General features: G+C 33.6%; 2 protein-coding genes across 2 annotated transcripts; one reads left to right on the plus strand and one right to left on the minus strand.

The window, feature by feature from the left end:
- Positions 1-9,694: 9,694 nt before the first annotated feature.
- Positions 9,695-11,340, plus strand: LOC118734818. The gene is made up of 3 exons (XM_036464500.1): positions 9,695-9,718; positions 9,774-9,954; positions 10,008-11,340. Coding segments are annotated over exons 1-3 (756 nt in total). The 5' UTR covers positions 9,695-9,716; the 3' UTR covers positions 10,581-11,340.
- A 1,107-nt stretch (positions 11,341-12,447) lies between these two features.
- LOC118756785 (putative nuclease HARBI1) lies at positions 12,448-13,688 on the minus strand. The gene is made up of 4 exons (XM_036491531.1): positions 13,579-13,688; positions 13,094-13,520; positions 12,761-13,031; positions 12,448-12,695 (listed from the first exon to the last, which is right to left on the minus strand). Exons 1-4 carry the CDS (start codon positions 13,686-13,688, stop codon positions 12,448-12,450), a joined length of 1,056 nt encoding a protein of 351 aa, XP_036347424.1.
- Between the last annotated feature and the right edge of the window lie 9,435 nt (positions 13,689-23,123).

A 23,123-nucleotide genomic window follows, 5' to 3' on the forward strand; every position in this document is an offset into this window, starting at 1 on the left:
TACATACATACATACTTCCACAAATATATAGTAGATTTGCTTTGAAGCGCCATCTTGCGGTTCTTTAAATAAAAAATAGATATCAGAAATGAATTTTTCATATCACAAAACTCCCGAGCACAATTCTTTATTACAAAAAAAAACATTCCTAACACTTTAGTAAATATTAATCTGATTATGGACTTAGTATTAATTAAAAATAATTTCTTTTAAAATTGCGCAGGCTCGAAATTGATTTTAGAGCTATGGTCTAAAGGGCTTTTTATCTTAGAATTTTATGTAGAATCCGAATCTGCTAGGAACGATGTCGAAAAAAAATTGACCCGCCGCGGATGTACATTGTACATCCATACATATAGTGGTCCACAAAATAAAAGAATTGCGATATTTTTTTACCGATTTTGTCTTTTTTATTTAATGTTTATTGTTTTTTTTTTTATAAAAGTCTAGCTGGTATACAACAAACACCATTTAAATTCAGATTTCAAACTTTGTACAAAAATTAGAAAAATTCTGCTTATTTTCACCAAAATTTCAAACTTTTTAATCCGAATTTTGGTATGCAGTTTTGTAGACCATTCTAGTATAATGAGGTGCAAGTTTCAAGCTGCTATAAAATCCCGTTAAGTTTTGGCAACTTTTTTTTGCTAGCAGTGTTCTCCATATAAAAGAAAATTGTCGCACATACTTTTGTATGGCAAAAACGTGAAACACCTTCAACAAAAAAAACTCATTTTTGTGAGCTGTCTGAAAATGTTTTTTAAAGTTGGCTGTCGCTTCCCCTGAACATTTGAAAAGAAATTCCAAAGAATCGGCAAAGAATCGGCGAAAGAAGGCCGATGCAGATGCTCAATTTTGTGCCGATACTAGCCGATGACGATGCCGATTAATCGGTCGGACTCTAGATATAGAACTGCATTTATGTATAAGATAATAAAAAGTGTGAAATTTAGTTGATACTTTGTTGATGTACATATATGTATGTACATACATATATGCATATACCTTTTGAGCAAATACTTACTGCTACAAGATTCAAAATCCATTGATCGAAAAGCAAGCAGCTTCATGCCAATTTTTCCGCTTTTAATATAATGAAAAGTCAGGGACAAAAACGACTGTTTTAAATAATTGTTGGTCCATAAATCGGATGTAAGTCCATAGGCACTGAGATCCTTTAGTTCCATTTTTAAGGAATCATGCGCTATATCATATAGATTGTCTATATTTCTTGATACAGTTGTTGGATGGGGTAATAACTGATGAATATCTACGTTCAGCCCATACCTAGCTCCAATTGAAAGCATTAGGTCCGTATATTCGATCAAGCCTGCGTCTTCCACCATTTTAAATGGTGTGCAATTTTTTACGACCCATTTGGTTAATTTATCAATATCATTTTTTTGTGTATTATTGTCAACTTGTATCTTTGGTTCATCTTCCGAACGGTTCTTTAAATTTTTATAACATTTATGTTTCACAAGATTTGACGTGCTATTCGTAAATTTTAAAACGCTGTTACAATTTTTGCATGCCACAACATCTCTTATCACACTGCCACTATTTTCAACCTTACCAAAAATTTCCCAAACCTTGCTTTTTTCAGTTTCAATGACAATTGTGTACTCCCCTTTTACAATCTTATCCTTAATTTCATTAAATTGTTGCCTCAGTTCAGGAATAGAGTGGCTTGACGTTGGAGATTCATCTAATGTTACCTGTTTTTGTAAGCATTTGTAGAAACACAGGTGTACAATGTATTACAATAGGGCAATTGTTAATGAAAAATGCACTGATATTTGCTGTCAATCACTTACATCCATTATTTTTGAGGAAATGTATCTGATAACAAGTGCGCTCGGGTATAAAATGTGTGTATTGAAACAAATAGCTGCCAAAAAATTCTACTTTGTTTTATCTCCGAATTCACAAACCAAATGATAAATTCAAATATTTACTAAAATATATCGACCAAGCATCTATGGTCCGTAATATGCAGGCAAATATGTTGGTGGGAAAACCCTTTCGTTTTTCCCCTTCTTTATTTGGTTGCTTAGCTGAAAACCATGAGTGCACCCATCCCCACGGTTGCCAACCGTCCCGTTTTCGGCGGGACTGTCCCGGATTTATGAGCTATGTTTAGATCTCTTTAAATATTTAAATATTTACATTTTACATATTCTATTTACTAATCGCCACTATACGTCGTAAAGTAAAAGTACAAACTATGAAGTGCAACGTATGTACGATATTTTTTTGTTGAGAAGAAACTACCTGCAAAAAAAATTCCCAAAGGTCAATACGATTTTTTACTAACTTCAAACTGGCACATTTTTATAGTAAAATGCCAACGTGTAGGCAAATTCATGGAATTTTACTGAGTTTTGCACGAAGTTAAGAGATTTTTCTTGTGTTTTTTGTTGTAGTATTAGCAAGATTTTTATAAAAAATGCGCCGAAAATTTGAAGTAAAAAATGTTGCATACATTGTGAGAAATTCCTGGTGACAATAATTTAGTGCGGCACTATACATACATACATTTTTAGTTAACTTTTATTAAAGTTTTTAAGTAATTTATAAATATTCTTTGAAGCTTCGTTTGATGAAATTTTTTATATGTATATGAAATTTTACTTTCTTTTTGTTATTTATGGCCTCATAACAATTATATTCAACTATTTGATTGAGCTTGAGGCCATTATTATTAATGAAACTTTTTGTGGAAAAACAACAGTAATTTACATTTTGATAGAAGTTATAGCTGCTATTTCGGGCAGCTATTCTGCTGCTATTTAGACTTGACCATGATGTTGTTGGTGATTTTTTGTTAATAACTATTCTATATTCAGGGCTAGGTTCGGGCAAATGAGCGTAAGTGCGAAATTTATGGCCAAGAGAGGGCCACATTTCGATGGTCCTCTGCAATAACTTCTGGTTTTCACAAACTCGTCCAGAAAAATAGTGAGGCCGAATTCGGGCTAGTGAGAAGCAAATATTACTAGCTCAAAATGGCTTTCAACAGCCCGAGAATCAACCAAAGAGACAAAAATTGACCATTTTCGGGCACCTGCGGGCGAGTAAAAGAACAGACTTGTTATGCGTCCCGGTTTCAAGAATCCAAAAGTTGGCAACCGTGCCCATCCCTGTTAATAGAATGAATTCACATAACAAGGAGTGTCGACCACTCATTGCTGCCACTGCTTAACGATCGGCACAACTGGTTGGTGGTGTGAGTGTGAGTTTCGTTTGTTTATGGGATGAATCAACAAGCTTACCTGCTAGTGAAAGACAAGACTAGTTTCAACACAACAGCGGCGCTAGACTCGAGTTATGAGATGAATTCATGAATTCTGTGGTGCATTCATAACATGAGTTGATTCTTGCAACCCTTTACTATAAACATTAGAAAAAAAATCGCGAAAACACAAAAATTAAGAAAACTCACTTATAATCATTTTTACAATCATCCAAAGAAATTTTCACTTACATTTTTCTGTAAAATTTTATTAAAATAACAATTGAAAGGATCCCGCCAACAAATTTGCAATTTACATAAACGTAACTACGATCGAAATGTAGAATAGCTAGAATCGAAAAATTCGAACATTGATCGAAACGAAACGGAACGCTGAATACCAAAGTTGCCAAACGGAGAAAATTTCGATTCGAGTCGAAATACAGAATAGGGCTGATAGTAATTTTCTTAACAGGAGGCAACCCTATTCGAAAGATAAGACATTATGGATTTTCTAGAGACCAATCGCTTTCATTTGACACCTCAGTTTTTGAAATCCAACGAACGGTGCGGATCTTATAGTTTTTTTTAGACAGGTTGCAACCTTATTAAAATTCTAATTAAAAAAGGTCACTCTCCGATCGATACAGAGTGTATTAGAGAAAATATCGTCAAAATCCGTTCAGTAGTTTTCGATATTACCGCGTACAAAGAATCTCGACTTTCCTTTATACTTACGGTGACCATCCGTTCTGTTTTTTGCAGGACCGTACTGTTTTTCAAAGGTCGGTCCTGCGTAGTTTTTCAAACCTGAAAAACCTGAAAATGTACTGATTTTTTCCAAGTGTCCTGCATGTGTCCCGCATTTTATTCGTTATTTTAAAATTATCGGACAATGGATGGATTTTTTTCAAAAAAGTGTTTTTTGGCACTTTTCGTAGCTTTTCTTCAATATCTTATGAAAAAATCTCCCAATCAACGTAAGCGTCTTACAGCTCGAAGGGTATTAATGTGCATCATACCAAAATATATAACTTGTGGCGACTTCAATGAAAATTATTAGTGCTACAGGCGACCATTTGCATTTTGTCGTCAAAGTCGAAAAAAGAGAGATTTTCAATCAAATACGCAGTTTCATTTGATTATTTTTTTCATTATTTTAAAAATTCGATAAAGAAGATATATCATTACAGTAAATTTTGAGCCAAAGATAATGAAAATCGGATTAGAAATGTAGATGCTATGGAGCACAATCTGCACTAATTATATATTTTTGTAAAGGGCACTTTATAACTCGTCGTTTACGTCGATTCGTGACGTCGATTCGTGACGTCGATTTTTGACAAATAACTGCGAAAAGTACCAAAAAACAAAAAAAAGGTATTGTTTTCAATTTGAACGACTCAAAATTTGCCTATAAAATAATCTTTAAAGATTTTCACTTTTCGTGTAAGCTATTGTAATTATAATAATTTTTACTATACTTTTATAAATTATATTATTAAGAAAACGTGATTAATTTTTAAAGTTTCATAAATACTCTTTTGATATTTTTATACTACGTAAATATATGTAGGCATATTTTTGAAAAATTGTCCTTCATTTTGAATCCATATTTATGGTCACCGTATTTATACTATGTATAGAAGAGTACTTTGAAGAGTACTCATTTTACTCATAATTTTGATTAATCATAAAGCAAATTACTCAAATATTTTTGTTTTTGGTTAATCAAAATTTTGATTACTCGAGCAACTGAGCTTTTGAGTAATCATAATTTCCAATTAATCGAATAGTTCAGTTATTTACTTTATGCTTAATTAAAATTTTGAATAATCCATTAATCACACAGCCCTAATTATATGCTTTATCGCAATCAAAATTTAAATTAATATATAGCATTTTCCGGTCAAATGAAACCTTTTTCAACCCAAAGGAAACCTTTTTCAAATCAACTGGAACCATTTTTAAATCAAATGAAACCTTTACAACTCAAATGAAACCTTTTTCAAGTCAAATGAACCCCTTTTTTCAAGTCTAATAAAACCATTTTTAATTTGTATGATATCATTCATTTATATTTTTTTAAAGCTGTACTATAGTAACTGCCCCGCTGTACTTATTTCATTCTTTTCCATTGCTATTTACCATGCATGGGCAGAGAGTGAGCAGGTATTTAAAGAGCGTAAACATCGGTTATATGTATACAAGCGAGAGCGTAACGATGATAACGCGACATCATGGAAATGACCCAATCGGAAAAGTAGTAATGCTTCTTATGGGACTAACGCAAACGTCAAGCTGTGAAGCTGTGTTTTTCTGTGATCTGTTTAAATTTTGTGTTTTATAAAGCTGTTTACGCTTATTAAAGTAAAAAATTAAAAAAAAGTGTTAATAAACTTCTGGTGCACAATTTAAAGATAAGTAAAACATCAAAATTTCCTGCAAATTTGATTAATTTAATTTGATATTCTTAATTCCATGTGCCGAGTATTTTGTTTCATATAATATATTGTTGTTGTACAATTGTTTTTGTTTGTGCACATTGATTTTGCTCTTTTTGTCTTTTTGTCATTTCTGCTGTTTCATCTTTGTCACAGCTGTTTGCGTTGTGTTTATTAGGTGTCAAATATACAGTGCATTTAAAACTGTTCGCTACATAGCTTTCCAACTGATATTTACCAGCTGATTGGTTCACTGATTAATACATCGTTTTCAAAACTGTTTTTGCTTTTTCGCTTCTAAAACCTAAAAATAAATATAATTTTAAACATGTCGTGTATTTACACCAATTGCAACGTTAAAATCGACTCCTGTGTAGTGCTGGCTCTGCGATGGGATTGACATATAAAATGTGCTGGTTTGAGCGGTAGAGTATTAGACGCTATTAACGAGAGTAAGGATCTTCGTTGGTCTTGTCAAAAATGTAGATCAACCGAAGTTGATTTATTTAAATTCTTTAGGCAGTCCAGAAATGGTTTTTCTGAGATCGGGAAGGATCTGTCGGTGCTTGTTGAGAAATTTAAGCATTACGAAAAAATGTTTAGGTCTTTCACTTGTCTCGACAACCCTCCGCACTCTGAGGATAGCCGAGAAAATAAAGGTGGGCGTGTTATTAGTCCACCTAAAAAGACAGCCACGGATACTAGTAAAAAAAATCCTCCATCCCAGTCCTTGGAACTTATTAATCTATCTTCTCCATGCCCTCAGGCATTGGAGCCTCCGATATCTAAAGCCATATCCACTAGGTCTACTTCTAAAAATAGTCAAACAGTTGATTTAACAGTGTTGCCATCAACATCTCAAGCTGCAATGTCTAACTTAGTTCCTCCTAATAATTCGGAGCCCCGCACATCAGACATCATTACCAAAAAGTTGGCTGTAATTCCTCCGAGAAGATCAATCTTTGTCTCTAGATTTGCTAAAGATACTTCTTCGGATGATATAAAGTCATACATATCGACTAAAATTAGAACTAAAGATGTATTTATTCGTAAATTTAATTTTAAATACGATCGCGATATTTCATCTTTTAAAATTGATGTAGCTTCCGAAGATTTTGATTCACTACTAAATAGTTCATTTTGGCCGACCGGGGCGTTTGTTCGCGAGTTTGAGTATAAACCTAATAAAAGTAATAATAACGTAGCTAAAATTTCGAATCTTAATTCGGATTCAAAAAACTAACTCGCAAGTCTAATTTAAGTATTTACTATCAAACCGTTAGAGGTTTGAATACCAAATTAACTGACTTATATTTAAAAGGTTTTGACTGCAATTATAATATTATTTCCTTGACCGAAACATGGCTCAAACCTCATATTTTTAATTCCGAAATTCTTCCAAATGAATATCAAATATACAGGAGCGACCGCGAGGGCAGAATCGGCGGTGGTGTTCTTTTTGCGGTGCATTCATCGATACCATCCGAGGAAGTTAGTCTTCCTGTCATTGAATATACCGAATTTAAATGTATACGTGTACAGGCTGGAAAGACTTATATTTATTTAGCTCTTTGCTACATCCCTCCTAATTCTGCCGTATCAGTATATATGCAGCTAGTTTCTTTACTTGAGACCGTAAATGCAATGCTTACGGCATCCGATTCTATGATTGTTTTGGGCGATTTAAATCTGCCACACATTTCATGGAACATCATTGACACCGATGTGGTACCAGTTTCATCTAGAGATAGTTACAATGTATTTCTGGAGGAAATGGCTGAACTTTGCCTCAAACAAATAAATATATGTCCAAATAAGTTTGGAAAGGTCTTGGATCTCGTTTAAGTTGATGATGTTCCGAAGGCCTCTATTAATCGGTGTGATCCCCTAGTTTTGCCGGAAGATGCATACCATCCTGCTCTTGAGTTAAGCTACGAAATCATAAATGAAATTCATAATAATAAGTCAAGTTCAAGTACTGGATATGTTTTTGCCAAAGCAAATTTCAGGAAAATTAACAAAGAACTTTCAAAGTTATCTTGGCCAATATATAGAGATGACGTGGAGCGCAGCGTTGAGCACTTTAATGATACTGTTTTCAATTTGTTTCGAAAGTATGTGCCAAAACGTAATATTGTTCATGAAGAACCAATACAATTATGGTTCACTAAAGAGCTTACAAAATTGAAAAATAAAAAGTCGCACTCTTTTAAACTGTATAAAAGAACGGGCTTACACAGTGATTACCTAAGGTACTCAGTTTTGCGGCATAGCTACTTTGCATTAAATAAGAAATGTTATAATTCATATTTATGTAAAATTAAGAAGAATTTAATTAACAATCCTAAATCATTTTATGGTTTCGTTAATTCAAAGCGTAAGGCACATGGTTTTCCGTCCGCTATGCATTATTGCAACACTGTATCTAGCGACAGCCAACTCATTGCCAACAAGTTTGCTCGGTTCTTTAGGTCCAATTATTCTGTAGACTTCCCTATAAGTGGAGACTATCTCTCTGCTTATATTCCAGTAATATCTTCCGATGAAGTTTTACACTATTTAAAAACCTTAAAAGCGTCATTTAGGCCTGGACCTGATCATATTCCGACCTGTTTTCTTAAAAACTGCGCTGAGAACATCTGCGAGCCTTTAACAACTCTATTCAATTTGTCACTTAAACATGGCATTTTTCCGTCAGCCTGGAAAGAGTCTTTCATAATACCACTTCACAAAAACGGCAGCAGGTCCTCTATAGAAAACTATCGAGGCATAGCGAAACTCTCCGCTATCCGAAGCAATTATTGTTAACCAGCTGACATATTCTATATCTTCTTCAATTACACAATCTCAACACGGGTTTTCTAAAGGAAAATCTACTATGATTAATTTATTGGAGTTTACAACTCAGGTCTCAAACGGTTTTAGAGAAAATGCTCATACCGACGTAATATACACCGATTACAGTAAAGCTTTTGACAAAGTATGTCACTCGTTACACATCCGTAAACTCGACCTAATCGGCTTTCAGCCCAGTCTTCTTCAATGGATCTCATCTTACCTCTCTGATAGAACACAAAGAGTTATTGTTAATAATTGTTCTTCCAACATCATTAAAGTTTCTTCAGGGGTTCCTCAGGGAAGCCACCTTGGTCCGATTCTGTTCCTGATATTCATTAATGATATTTCTTCTATAATAAAACATTCAAAAATTTTAATGTATGCCGATGATGTGAAACTTTTTAAAACATTGTCCTCTATCGAAGAACGGTCTTTGTTACAAGCGGATCTGAACAACGTGGTTAGTTGGTGTAATACAAACTATATGCCACTAAACCTTCAAAAATGTAAAGTTATGTGTTTCTCTCGGAGGGCTGTTCAACCAGCTGTTTATTCAATATCAAATTATAATCTGGAGCAGGTGTCCAATTTTGTCGATCTTGGTATCACAATGGATTCCAAACTCAATTTCAACCATCATATTAATGTCACAGTCAATAAAGCCAAAGGCGTTTTTGCATTTGTAAGGCGATGGTCAAAAGAGTTCAAAGATCCTTATGTTACAAAAGCTCTTTTTACCAGTTTAGTTAGACCTATACTAGAATACGGATCTATTGTTTGGAATCCCCGCTACCAAGTTCATTCAGAAAGGATTGAATCAATTCAAAAACAATTCTTGCTTTTTGCATTGCGTAATTTTAACTGGGATTCAGATTACAATCTCCCCCCTTGCACAAGTCGTCTAAAGCTCATAAATTTGCCTATACTCGCAAGCCGTAGAGAAATGCTAGGTATATTCAGGGCTGTTGTAGAATCTGACCTTTATCGGAATCGGAATTGAAACCGATGAAAAATTCCCATTGGTGTCTTGCATTCCGATATTATCGGTTTTATGTTCGAATCGGAAATAAAGTCGGTTTTTTGTGTCATAGGAACCAATTTTATAGGTTTGCTTATCGGAAACAAACCAAGCAGTACATCGCTGTCAGAATTGTATTTTCGTTTTGTTATTTCGCTTCTGCAGGTTCTTATTTTGCTTTATGTGAGTATATTAATCAATAATTCATAGAAACATTAATTTTAAATTTTAATATTAGGGGAAAACACAAGAATAGCGTTCAAAATTCCATAATCGTGGAGTTTATGGAAAATAACCCCGACATCGCTAAGGGCTACACAAAACGAGATAAGGCACTCGTTAACGCTCTTTGGCAAGAACTATCAAATTCTTTAAATAGCGCAGGCCCACCCCAAAAGGACGCTAATGGGTGGAAGAAGGTATATTGCATATTGTAGCCCCAATGAAAGTTCTACTATTTTATTGTTTTTAGGCATGGACTGAATGGAAAAGTGAGATAAGAAAAATATTATCACACAACAAAAATGAAGCTCGAGCGACTGGTGGTGGGCCCTTCACTAAACATCAACTGACGCAATTGGAAGAATCAATCGTCCGTATATGTGGAATTGAACGTTCAGTTTATGGTGTTACAGGCGTTGCAATTGGTCACGTCGAACCTTCAGATGACCTTATCGAAGAAGTACTCGATGAAACGAACAGCGATATTCCGTCAACGTCATCAAAGCGACAAATGGAGCCTTCCAGTATTGGAAGCACTCCAAAAAGGCCAAGAGTGGAGAGCACAGCAGAGAGTTTAAAAAATTTTTTGAAAGAGGACAACGAACTAAAAATGGAAATGAATGAGAAATTGGATGAGCTAATAAAAATTGGCAATGAAAACGCAAAAAGTTTTACACATATTCATCGAGCAGTCGAAGACATGGTAGAATGTTGTACGCAAATATTAACCGTCATGGAAGAAAAGAATCAAATAGAAAAACAGCGACTAGACCTCAGCATCAAAAAATTTGATTTCCAAAGACAACTAAATGGTTATAACTAGGGTTGTGTGCTTAATTTTTTAGTTAAAAATTTAATAACTTAACGAATTACTTTTAATTTTTCACTAATCAAAACGGAATATAATCCTTTATCACAAACGAATTTATTCGAATTCGATTGGAGTGTATTCATAGTCAAAATTAAGTTGATGCTTAAAGTTAGTTGCAGCTTTTTGGCTTAAATTTTAATGGGTTATCGGTCAAAAGAGCTACATCTAACTTTAAATATCTACTTAATTTTGAATATTACTGCGCCCCATTGATAATATTTTCATTATTCAAATACTTTAAATACCTTATTTTGTTTTAAATAGTTCCTTTTCCCAGCTTTTCATATTTTTTGCATTTTAAACATATGTACATATATATGTATGTACCTACAAGCATAGGCAGTGGTTCGCAGCCAAAATGATAAACCCGACAAAATGTTTATTTTGTTAATATTCACTAAGTTTTTCTTAGCAGCTGAACTTGCACCTTATTACTACACTTAAATTTAATGCAAGACTGCATACCTGACATATTTCTAAAACATGTGATCAAATTTGCGACTTTTCCATTTTTTGTACAAAGTTTTGAATGTTGGTTATTATGGTTTTTGACGTTGTACTATGTACATAAAAAATTTAGTGAATATTAACAAAATAAACATTTTGTCGGGTTTATCATTTTGGCTGTGAGCTTCTGTACATATCGCACACCGTCTTCAAGAGAGACACAACTCAAAATTACACGTTCGTCAGAAAAGACGAAAAACTATTTCTTAGCACATGCTAATCATATGGGCAAGGAGGACTTTACCTTAGGTTTTTTCAACAAATTATAACAAAAATTTGCTACAGCTTTTGCTGAAAGGTAAATAAAAGCTCTGTGTACATTTTTAGTGCATTATTTCGAAAATGCCAAATTTTGAGTTGTGTCACTTTTGAAGATCGTGTGCGATATGTATGTGTGTACATATATAGTTTATAATTTGAAAATTTAGCAACGGGGTGTATTATTCAAGTGATGATTGGCTTTATCGCAATCTTGGGTAAATGAATAATTAATTGACTGAAGAATTCATTTTTCCCGAATAAAGACAGCTTATTTATTAGTCATCTCAATTTAAATAATAAGAGTATTTAAACGTTGTAAACCGTACCTTGCGTTCTTAGTATAAGAAAAAATTTAAGAGTTTTTATTGTTTATGTACATATACTCGTACATACATACAATGTACAGCTTTGGTCAAAGATTTAGAACCAAAATTCAAAATAATATTGTTTGGAACTTACGTTTATTTATTTTTTTTTTAATAATATTCATTTAAAATATAAATAAATCTATAACAAAAACCACATAAATAAAAGTTAATAGGTGTTGAGCATTTTCTTCCATATAAAAGTAGATTTTGTTCAAGCATTATATGGAAGAAAATGCTCAACACTTTTGGCAAAAAAAAATTTAGTTCTTAGGGACTAGAATTTGGCACTTTATAAGACTAATTATAATAAGAATTTAATGGGCTACAAGACTGCGTACCCAAAAATTGTCTAAAAATTCTGATTAAAAAGTTTGTAATTTTTACAATTTTTTTAAGTTTGATTAAATTTTTGTGAAACTTCCGCAAGCGTTTAATCTTTTATTGATGTGCTTTTTGTTATAGATTTATTTACATTTTAAATGAATATTATTAAAAATAAATAATTAAACGTAAGTTCCAAACAATATTATTTTGAATTTTGGTGCTAAATCTTTGACCACAGCTTTATGTATAAACACACGTGATACTTATGTAAGTACATATATTTGTAACATCTCAGGTACTTTGAAGTTAACATTTGAAATAAACAGATAATTTAGTTTCAATAACCAATTTTTGAAAAATTATTGCAAATTATTGGCTATTTCGTCTCTTATTCTCTTCCCTTCACTTTGTAGCGATGGATTCGATGGTTGTACAACATTGTCCACAGCAGGCTCATTTGGTTGGAGAGAAATTTCCTCGTCAAGATTAATGTTGTAGCTTCTGCAGATATTGTGCAATGCACAGCACACGTTAACAATCTGTATTACTTTTTCCGGGGAATAGTGCAACGTCCCCAATAAACATCGAAAACGGCTTTTTAATACACCTACATATGTACGCATATTGTTAATTTTAATTCAATATCTTGGATTTGTAAATAAACAAACGCACCTATAGTACGCTCCACAATATTTCGAGCTGAAGAGTGCGCCATGTTGAACTTGTACTCTTTAGAGTTGTGCAATGCGTCTCTATATGGTGTCAAAAGGAAGGGCTCAATGCCATATCCACAATCTCCTAAAAGTCTTGATGCTCGATCGCCCGATTCGTACTCCCTAAGGAAACTTTGCCGTGCGTCACTAATATTCCAGATGAATGCATCGTGGCTGGAGCCAGGATACCGAGCATCTACCGCACGTATCTTCATAGCGCTGTCGCATATCTTTAGACGAAAGTAGAAACAAGTTGGGGGAAAACACGTTAAGCAAAATAGTTATTACTTACAATCATAGCATTCATGCTAAAATATCCTTTGCGATTAAAAAATAAATGCTCGTCCACATTAGGCTTTATAATTTTAATGTGTGTCCCATCGATGCAGTCAATGATAGAGGGAATCTTAAATTTGCTGTAGAAATAATTTCTCGATTTAAGCTTCTCATTGCTATCCATTGTAAGCTTCAGCCAACGAGGGCAAATTAAACGTTCCATAATTTTCAGCACTTCACTCAGAACTAGTGACACTGTGCTTCTACCTAGGCTTATGCCAGAGTCATTCCCAACCGACCGCTGATAAGAACCTTCTGCTAGAAATCGCAAGACTGCCGCTAGCTTTAGCAATGGTGGAATGCTAGATGCAGGCAAGTGGGGTTTTACGATATCTAGCACCATAATGAATGCGTCTTTGTTCAGGCGATATTGTGCAATGAATCTGTATGATAATTGAGGCGTTACTAAAATTGTCGGGCTTAAAAAGGATATGTACTTACGCTGACTCTGGCAGCTCCAACGGATTGCTGCGGTCTCTTAAAATTTTCCGTTTCACCTTCTCAGAAACTTCTTCCTGCATCAATAAAAAAGCTGCTACTGCTGCGGCCATTGCTTTTTATTTAATTTTCACTTTTATTTAATTTTTTCAACAACTTTGTCAAAATCTTCACAAATGCAAATTGAAAAGAATTGAACTTAGCAAAACAGCTGATTCGAATATGGGTTTTGTGTATGTTCGAAAAGAGCCAAATCCAATTAGATTCTGTGACACCTTCTAAAATCGGAATTGGTTTGGAATTCCGACAATGGAGCAAATCCGGCTTGGTTTCCACAACAGCCCTGAATATTTATCGTAAAATTAATGACAAGCTTGATTAATAGTCCGGCCCTCCTCGATTTTTACTATAAAGAAAACTATTATTTCCACTCTCAATAATTGAAATACTATCTTTAGCATATCCAATCAGCTGATGAATTTGATTCTGTAGCTGAATAGTTTTAGATCACCAAAAAACTAAAAAAAAGGTTCCGTACGTCATGCGGACTGCGCCCCTCGTGTCGGTTGGGCGGGAATGGAGGGTAAAAAGCCGTTGGGATTAATTAATTAATTAATTAATTAAAAAGATTCTATTGCTGATTAACATGTAATCAGCATTCTAATGTATCCTCCCAAAAATATTAAATCATATTGAATCGCATAAATTCTCCGAATACTAGGTAATGCAAAATTGAATCCCCTACTTTTCTTAGGACATCGCCGTTGGAAAAAAATGCATTCTCGAACGTGAAAGCGGAGGTTTTACTGATTATTTTTTCGATTACCACACATTACTTTTTCCCAATGCAGAATTAGCGTTGGCCGCTTGCTCACTTTTAGCTCGCGCTTGTTTGTGGTAGTGCCCCTCCCTGATATTTACAAACTAGTTTTTTAAAGCAACAACTATTTACAATTTACAACTTCTCTTTTACAATACTCTGAAACCTTATAACGTATGTTCCAAATATACGTTATGTGAAAAAAAGTATGGTACCCTCTTGCAGAACTGCGTTGTAAATATGTTTAGGAAACATTTTAATTAATAGTTAATTAAAAAAGTTGCTCAATATAATGGAACTCCTCAACCCCTAAAAAAAACAGAAACCCTTCTGAAATTTCGTTTTGAAAGTTTTCAAATTTGAAAACTGATAAAAATCACAGTATACAGCAAACCAGCCATTGACAATATGCTTATTTGAATATATATGATTTTTTTGTCATTAACCCATAGGCAACGACTGGGGCAAAAGTGCCCAGAAATGTTTGTTGATATATTTGAAATGTAAATTTGAACAGCAAAATTCGTAAAACAAATTATAATAAAACAAAAATATTGTTAATTACTACGTGAGAGGTGGGCGTGGTTTTTGGATTTCGCCAAAATTTAACACTAACCTACATTATACCAAAGGCAACATCAACACCGACTTTCGTTAAAATATCTAAATTATGTTCGAGAGCGTGTTCACAAACAGAGAGGGCTGAACTAATTCATCTCGGCATTCTGAATATTTTGATATATATGTATGCATATGTGTATATATGTACATACGTTTTATACGGTTAACAAACGCGCTCGCTTATCTGCATAAACCGTCTTTACTTGCATTAATTCACGCATTATCCTCTTTGAAATGTGAATAAGCGGCTGAACAAATATATACAAATTACGTGCCCACCATTATTTACTCAACGTTGTGTTCGGAACACGGTTTGACTTATGTAGGAACTGCATCCGGTCGTAATCGCTTACGCTTCACCCTTCATTTGCTTTGAATTTTGTTGTTCTCGTTATTTTATTTTATGTGACTTGAAAATATTTTTCACTATAAGAAAATATTTAAATTGGATTTTATTTGGGTTAACGAAAACGACAACTGCGAAAATGTATGCACCAATACATTCAAACAAAATGGCAAATAAGCATATTTACATTTTTTGTTTCGGCTATCTGGATTACCGTATACTGTGAAAAAAATATTTTGTACAAATAAATTCTGATAAATCAATTTTGTATATTCTTCTGCGAATAAAATGTCTACAATCGATGATGTATATACATTAGGGCGGGTAATTTTTTTTCGACATCGTTCCTAGCAGATTCGGATTCTACATACAATTCTAAGGAAAAAAGCCCTTCAGACCATAGCTCTAAAATCAATTTCGAGCCTGCGCAATTTTAAAAGAAAATATCTTTAATTAATACTAAGTCCCTAATCAGATTAATATTTACTAAAGTGTTAGGAATATTTTTTTTTTTTGTAAAACAGAGTTGTGCTCCGGAGCTTATGAAACATTCATTTCTGATATCTATTTTTTATTTAAAGAACCGCAAGATGGCGCTTCAAAGCAAATCTACTATATATTTGTGGACGTATGTATGTATGTATGTGCCAGGTTGCAGCCTAAACGGATGGGCAGAATCAAATAAAATTTTGCCGTATTGCCCTGACTCCTGGACCTATAATAGGGTAAACAAAATGGAACTCGCCAAGGGGGGGAGGGGGGGAATGGGGGATACCTCCCATAGTGAAAATTTTTAATCAGCTCTAACTTCGGAATTATAGTCACATGAACTCGAAATTTGAAATGCACAGATACCTATGTTAGGTGCTTATGGAAAGATATATGTATATAAATGAGTTTGTAAAAAGGGGCGTGGCACATCTTATAGGTGTGGAATCTTTTATCAGCTATAACAGCAGGCAGTATTAGTGATCTCATTGTATTGCATTTTGAAGATTTGTTATAATTGATCAAAGTGAAATTCAAATAAATTATAAATGATATGAAGTTCACCGGGTCATCTTCTAGTCTTTGATATATACTAAGTTAATATACGGATTGATATTTACTAAAGTGTTACGAACGTTATTTTTTTCATACAATAAGAAAAAATAACTATAATTTAAAGGAGTGACACACACTGGCTAGAGTCATCGCATGTGTGTATTCTTTCATATACATATGTATATATGGGCCGTTCTTACCGTTATATATGTTTCATCCACTCGCGTATTCCTTACCGAAAATTTTAAATAAAAATTGAACAAGTTTTAACCGCTGATACAGTACAGTCGCAGTTTAAAATGGGTAACTGGGTAAACTTAATAAAGAAAACATATTATCTGGTTAAATTAATAATCCTGCCCGGATAACACAAAATCCTAAGCTTGATTGGTGTTATAAAAGTTTTATAAAGCTCTACTTGTAATTAGGGAAAATGCCGAAAAAAATATAAAATTGATTGACAAAAATAGAGAGGGAGTTATGGCTATGACAATAGAAAGTAGAAAAAAGATACCTTGTGTTGAAAGCAAAAAGGGTCTAAAACCAAAAAAATATAAATACATTGTTAATCATAAAAAAATTTATGATTCGAAAAATAATTTTGATATATTGTAGAATTTTATTTTTTTTTTGGTTTTTTAAAGTTGAAGTTTTATTTACATACAGTAACGAACAAAAGTATTGGCACAGTGAATTTTTCGCAATATAGGCTAAGTATTTTTTAGAAAAATTCCAAGTATGCAGTTTAATAATCCATTCAATTTAAGTTTATCAAAGTGCAAGTTTGAAGTTGCTTGAAAGTCTAAATATAAAATTGCAAATTAGTATGCAGATTTATTGAATTTTCCTGAGTTTTTCACAAAGTTTACACATTTGATTTTTATGTATGCAGTATGAACTATGTTTTTATAAAAAATTATCGGAAATAAATTAAAAACTTTGCATATATGTAATGCGAAAATTTACTGTGCGAAAACTTTTGTTCGACACTGTACATATAAAAAAATACGTACAGTAACTTCTCACGTTACAATAGTAAAAAATATGTAATTGGCTTTGTAATGCAATCTTGCGGTTCTGTAAATAAAAAATAGATATCAGAAATTATCTTTAATTATTATTTTTCGTATCAATAAACTCCCAAGCACAGGTTTGTATTAAAAAAAATATATCCGTAACGCTTTATTAAATATTAATCTGCATATTTTATCAATTCGTCGGAATATTTTTTTATGTATGTTACCGCATAATTCTATAATTCTTTTTTAAAGGAAAGGTGGTTCCTCAGAGGTAGTCTCCTACTAGAGCTGTCAAACTATCGATAGTCAAGTCCATCGATGTTTTACGATAGTCTTAAGGGTGACTATCGATAATATCGATAGTATCGACCCATTTCATACGTTTTTCTAAATTCATTTATTTTTCGTTATATTGGTTTTATAAATTTGTTTGTTTTAGCGGCTCACGGTTGCATTTTAGTATCGAGAAATATTGCCAGAAATTCATTCGCCGAGTAAAAAGTCTAAAAGCGATTTCAGAAATTTTCCTTGCAATTTCTTTCGACATATAGACACTTACATGCAAGGTGCCACTGCTCATGCAACTGCTTTCTGAAATTTCTCAATTTGACAGTCTTTTGAAGTATATTGCATTACCCCGTCTGACACGCTCTTAAGACGGCAATGTAATTTCTGGTATTTCCACGCTTAAAATTAGAAATAATGCCATGAACCAACTAAACAGATCACCCAGCACGGCAACCATGTATTTGTAATTGCATTTGAGAAAAAAAATAATAGTTGATAACGTAATTTTTTAGTCGGTTGTTTCATTCACACACATGGTTTCATTGCGTTTCATTCACATGGCGGCGAAAAAATGACGTCACTGCAAAAAAATACTTTTTTCTCGCACTCCGTCCTGGATGATCTTTATGGCCCCGTCAGAATGGGTACTTTGCGTACGTTCCGCTCAAGGATGAAACTGACAGTTGAGTAGACTGTGTGTATTTGCATAGAGAGCGTCAGATTGGTAACCCTTGCGTCGACAGACCCAACGACACTGCTGACAGTTGTATAACCCTGCGTTTACACAAGGCAATACAATTGAGAATATGTATTAATTGTCACATTGTTTCAGTAGAGTTGACGTCCAGACAATAAACTGTCTCCGAAAAGTCAAAGATAGTGTCGAAGACATCAAGAGAAGTGTGAATATATTAGTAAAGAAAGTGTGAATATTTTGCTATTGTTACTGCAAAATTGACTTGTGTAAACCTCCATAAGGAACAGCTGATTTTTGTTTGCAGACGCAACACCCTCATTGTGGCGTATCTCTACGTTACGTACGCCACTTCCTTCGCATACTTTTCCGTTATTGACGTACAAGTACCCATTCTGACGGGCCTATTATTCGTACGTTCATGAAATAATGCTGCCAAGTTTTGTTCTCTTTGAACCAATACGTGCAAATGTCAAAAGTGCTAGGAAAGAGAATACGCTATTAATGAAACGATAGTGGCGATAGTACCAGAACTATCGATAGTTTTTTCCTGTGACCAGACTATCGATAGTATCGTCGATAGTTTGACAGCTCTATCTCCTACTAATTGAGTGTAGATCCGATAATTGGGCCATGAAGAAAATAACGGTGTGTTTTAAATTTGTATATGAGAATTGAAGTCGGTTTTGTTTATTGTTTAAAATTTACTCCAGTGTCCACAGCTTCTATAAAAGAGTTGTAGGCCATATTTTTTTGTTAGTTCAATTGTGGAACATTTGTATGAACTGCTTCGGCTAATACCTCGGCTTTTGTTCTCTTTCTATATCGAGGCCAAGTGCATTGTTCGATGGGGTGATATCATTGCCAAACATGATAGTACTTTGTTTGCCATCAATAAACACTAGGGATGTCAATTTTCGGGGTTTTGTCGATCCCGGGATTTTCGGGATCTGAAAATACAATCCTGGGATCCCGGGATTGTCCCGAAATTCAGGTAAAAGTGCAACACATCTGTGATCATCCTATTAAAGTATTTTAAATCGGATTGATATAACAAAAAAAAGTACAATTAATTGTAATTCATTTACATATTTATTAAGGCGATAAATCAGTATTTTCAATCAACAAAAAACAAACATAAAATTTGACAAACATATATGTATGTATGTACATATCCTCATTAATTTATAACATAGTTTTTGTACTACAAGTACAAATGCATATACGGTCACTCCGAGAAATATTTTGCATAGATTTTTTTTGCAATATTCAGAATATTTTTCATGGTATTTTTTTGTTAATTTAAAAAAATATATACGTATGTGCAATTTTGAAGTTGCCAAAACATCCCGTTGACATTTTATATATTTGTTTTTTGCCACAAAAAAATTCGATATAAGGAAGAAAATGCCCAACATCGTCAGTAAAAAAAATTCAAAAATCAAGGGAGTTTTTAGCAATTTTAAAATTGCACTTTATTGTATTAAATTGAATGGGCTATAAAACTGCATAATAGAATTCTTTTTTTAAATTATGATTAAAAAGTTTGATATTTTTATGATAATTTGGTGAACTTAAACCAACTTTCTCTAAAGTGTGAAATTTTGATTTACATGATTTTTGTTGTAAAATGAACTATATATTTTTTTTAATTAACAAAAAAATACCATGAAAAATATTTTGAATATTGCAAAAAAAAAATCGATGCAAAATATTTTTGTAAGTGACTGTATTTGGTACAGCAGTAACTGCCTATGTAACTATATAAAATTTTTTAAATCACTGTTTGAGATCAATTTATGATATTATCAGTATATTTAAGTAATAATAAAAAAGTTAACACATTTAAGTAAAAAATAAATATATAAGTGCATCACCTATTCCTTCTTTTGATGGAAATGCGATCTTAAAGAAATTATAGCATTAAGGGTTGCAAAAAATTCTTGTTTTGCCCTTGAGAGGGGATATTTGTGATAAAAATTTAATTGGCTAACAAAAAAATTGTTTTCAGCAATCCCGGGATTTAAATCGACTAATCCCGGGATATTCGAGACTTAAAAAAGACCGGGATCCCGAAATCCCGGGATTGACATCCCTAATAAACACTAACTTGACGAAGTTACAGTATTCCACATTGATGCGAGCCTCAAAAGCTTTGAATAATATTTGCTTTTAGTTTTTACCGCTCGGGTAGGTGGCGGGCCTATAGAAAATATTTCTTAATCAATAATTTTTCAAATACTTTTCGTTTGACACCTATATATAATACATACTTTATCTGATTAACTTAATTGAATTAAATTTTCGGAATTGGTGGCAACTCGACTCAAAAATATTTTCAGTAGTAACCCTTCTTAAACCTTTTTAATTTGATACCCATATTGCAATATTAAGGCCCAATTTCAGATGGCATATTTAAGTAGAGATTGTTGATTAACTTCCACTATTCATTTTCAGATCATACATTTAATCTGCACTTAAATGGCTAATATTGGCTATTTAAATATGAGATATGCAACCCAGTGTTTGTACCAAACAACCAAGATTGATTGGTAGGTTGTTTAATCAATCCCACCAAATCCCACCAAAAAACAATCAGCTGTTCAGCACAAAATGTAAACAAACAAGTAAATGCAACAACAATTTCAAGGAACAAGCAGCAGTGCTGCCAATTGTTTGGCATATTTAAACAAAGTTGATCTGAAACCCAACGAAAGTTAAATGGCATTTAAACAACAATCCGCAATTAAACTTAAGTGCCATTTAAATATTCATTTGAAATTGGCTCTTAATTTATCTTACCAATTTAATTTAATTTAATTTTGAAACAGGTGGCAACCCCCCTCAAAAATATTTTCGCCTGTAAGCCTTCATAACCTCTTTCTTTTGACACCCATATTGCAATATCTAATTTATGTCATTAATTTACTAATACTGAAATTTTTAACCAGGTGGAAACTCTCTATTTTTTCTGGTTTTAACCATCCGGTTATAAACAACCAAAAAAATAAAAATATTCAAATCGGTCAAGCCGTTTTCGAGTCTTAGCGAGGCTAACGGACCGCAATTCCTTTTTATATACAGGGTGTCCCAGAAGTAACGTGCCAAACTATAGGGGGAAGGTAGGTGGGGGGTGAGCTCTCTGATAAACAAAAAATTTTCAGGTAAAAAAGTCACAGTTTTTGAAATATTAAAATTTTTTTGAATTAAAAAAAAATCGTACCTTTTCATGTATTTTCTTTAACTGCATCTACAAACCAGGCTATACTTAGTAAATTTTTTATGTAAAATACTTCTAGATAGTTGCTTCTCCATACTCAAATGCAATGTATAAATGCAATATATAAAGAAAATTGATAATTTAATAAAGATTTCAGAAAGGTGCCACTCTTACTGTTTCGAATAGAAAAAAAAGTTATAGCCGCTTTTGTGGGCAAAGGACTGAGACACGCTAGAATTTATTTAATAGATTTAAATTTAAGTTGCTCTTGTTACCGACCAATGACATGCTAAATAGTACAAAGGCACATTATTACCTGCTCCTGACATTATTTTATGTTACTTACCGGAATTCGGACTAGAGTCTATAACAAGGGCTATATCTATCAATATTTTTTTTGAAGGATGGATTCACGTGAAATAAAATATACATGAGTTGTTTGAAGAAAAATTTATTCATTTATTGATAAAATATGCTCAAATTGGCGACCTTCTACTCTAATACAAGCTCGGCATCTTTTTAAGAAAAGACGCTTTTAAAGATCTTAAACTCAATTGGGCTTTCTCAGCAGCAGCTCCATTTATTTGTTCCCGCAAATGCTCTTCGTTTTGAATTGTTTTTGAATAAATTTTGTCCTTAAGACAGCCCCAGTAGAAAAAATCGAATGGATTCAGGTCTGGCGATCGAGCGAGCCACGTGATTAGCCCGTATCGTCCAATCCATGGACGAGGATAAGTTTCGTCTAAATGAGCTCTTACTTCACGCCCGTAGTGAGCAGGACACCCGTCATTTTGCAGCCATAGTCTTCGCCGCAGGTTTAAGGGTACATATTCTAAAAGAGTTGGAAGCCGTTCCTGAAGGAACTCTAAATAACTGTGAGAGTTGAGCGTTGGCGGCAGTTCCACAGGTCCCAACATCTGACAATACCGCACCATAAATTTCGTGAGGATTGTCTATCTGCCAACTGTGAAGGTTATGTAAATTAAAATAACCATCACGTTTGCATGATTATTCATCGCTCCAAATTATTTTATTAAAAAACTTGGGGTCTGATTCATGCATTCGCAACAATTCACGGCAAAATCTAACCCTCGACAGGTAATCTCTTTCTTATAGAGCCTGAACACGTTGAATGTGGTAGGAATGAAATCGATGGTCTTTTAAAGCTTTGTGAACTGTAGTTTTTGGTATTCCCGTCCGTCTTTCCATCATTCTCACTGAAGTCTATGGACCTAGTTCCACTTCCTCTAACACAACTTCAACATCTCCCGTTTCAGGACGTTCTGTTTCGCCGCCACGCCTTCCGCGACCTTAAAAAAGTGAAATGATAGTTAACAAGAAAGGTGTAAAAATCACTTACCTTCATATATTTCTCTATGGGTCCGGGCGAATACTTCACGACCCGGATGCCGAAGCTTCACCGTAAATTAGGTGAATATCCGCATATTCATGCGACGTATACTGCGTGTTCTCTGTCATAGTATTAATAACACAAT

Source organism: Rhagoletis pomonella, unplaced genomic scaffold (assembly GCF_013731165.1).
Source record: "Rhagoletis pomonella isolate Grant_MI unplaced genomic scaffold, Rhpom_1.0 Rhpom_scaffold_00002, whole genome shotgun sequence".
Classification (NCBI taxonomy): Eukaryota; Metazoa; Arthropoda; class Insecta; order Diptera; family Tephritidae; genus Rhagoletis; species Rhagoletis pomonella.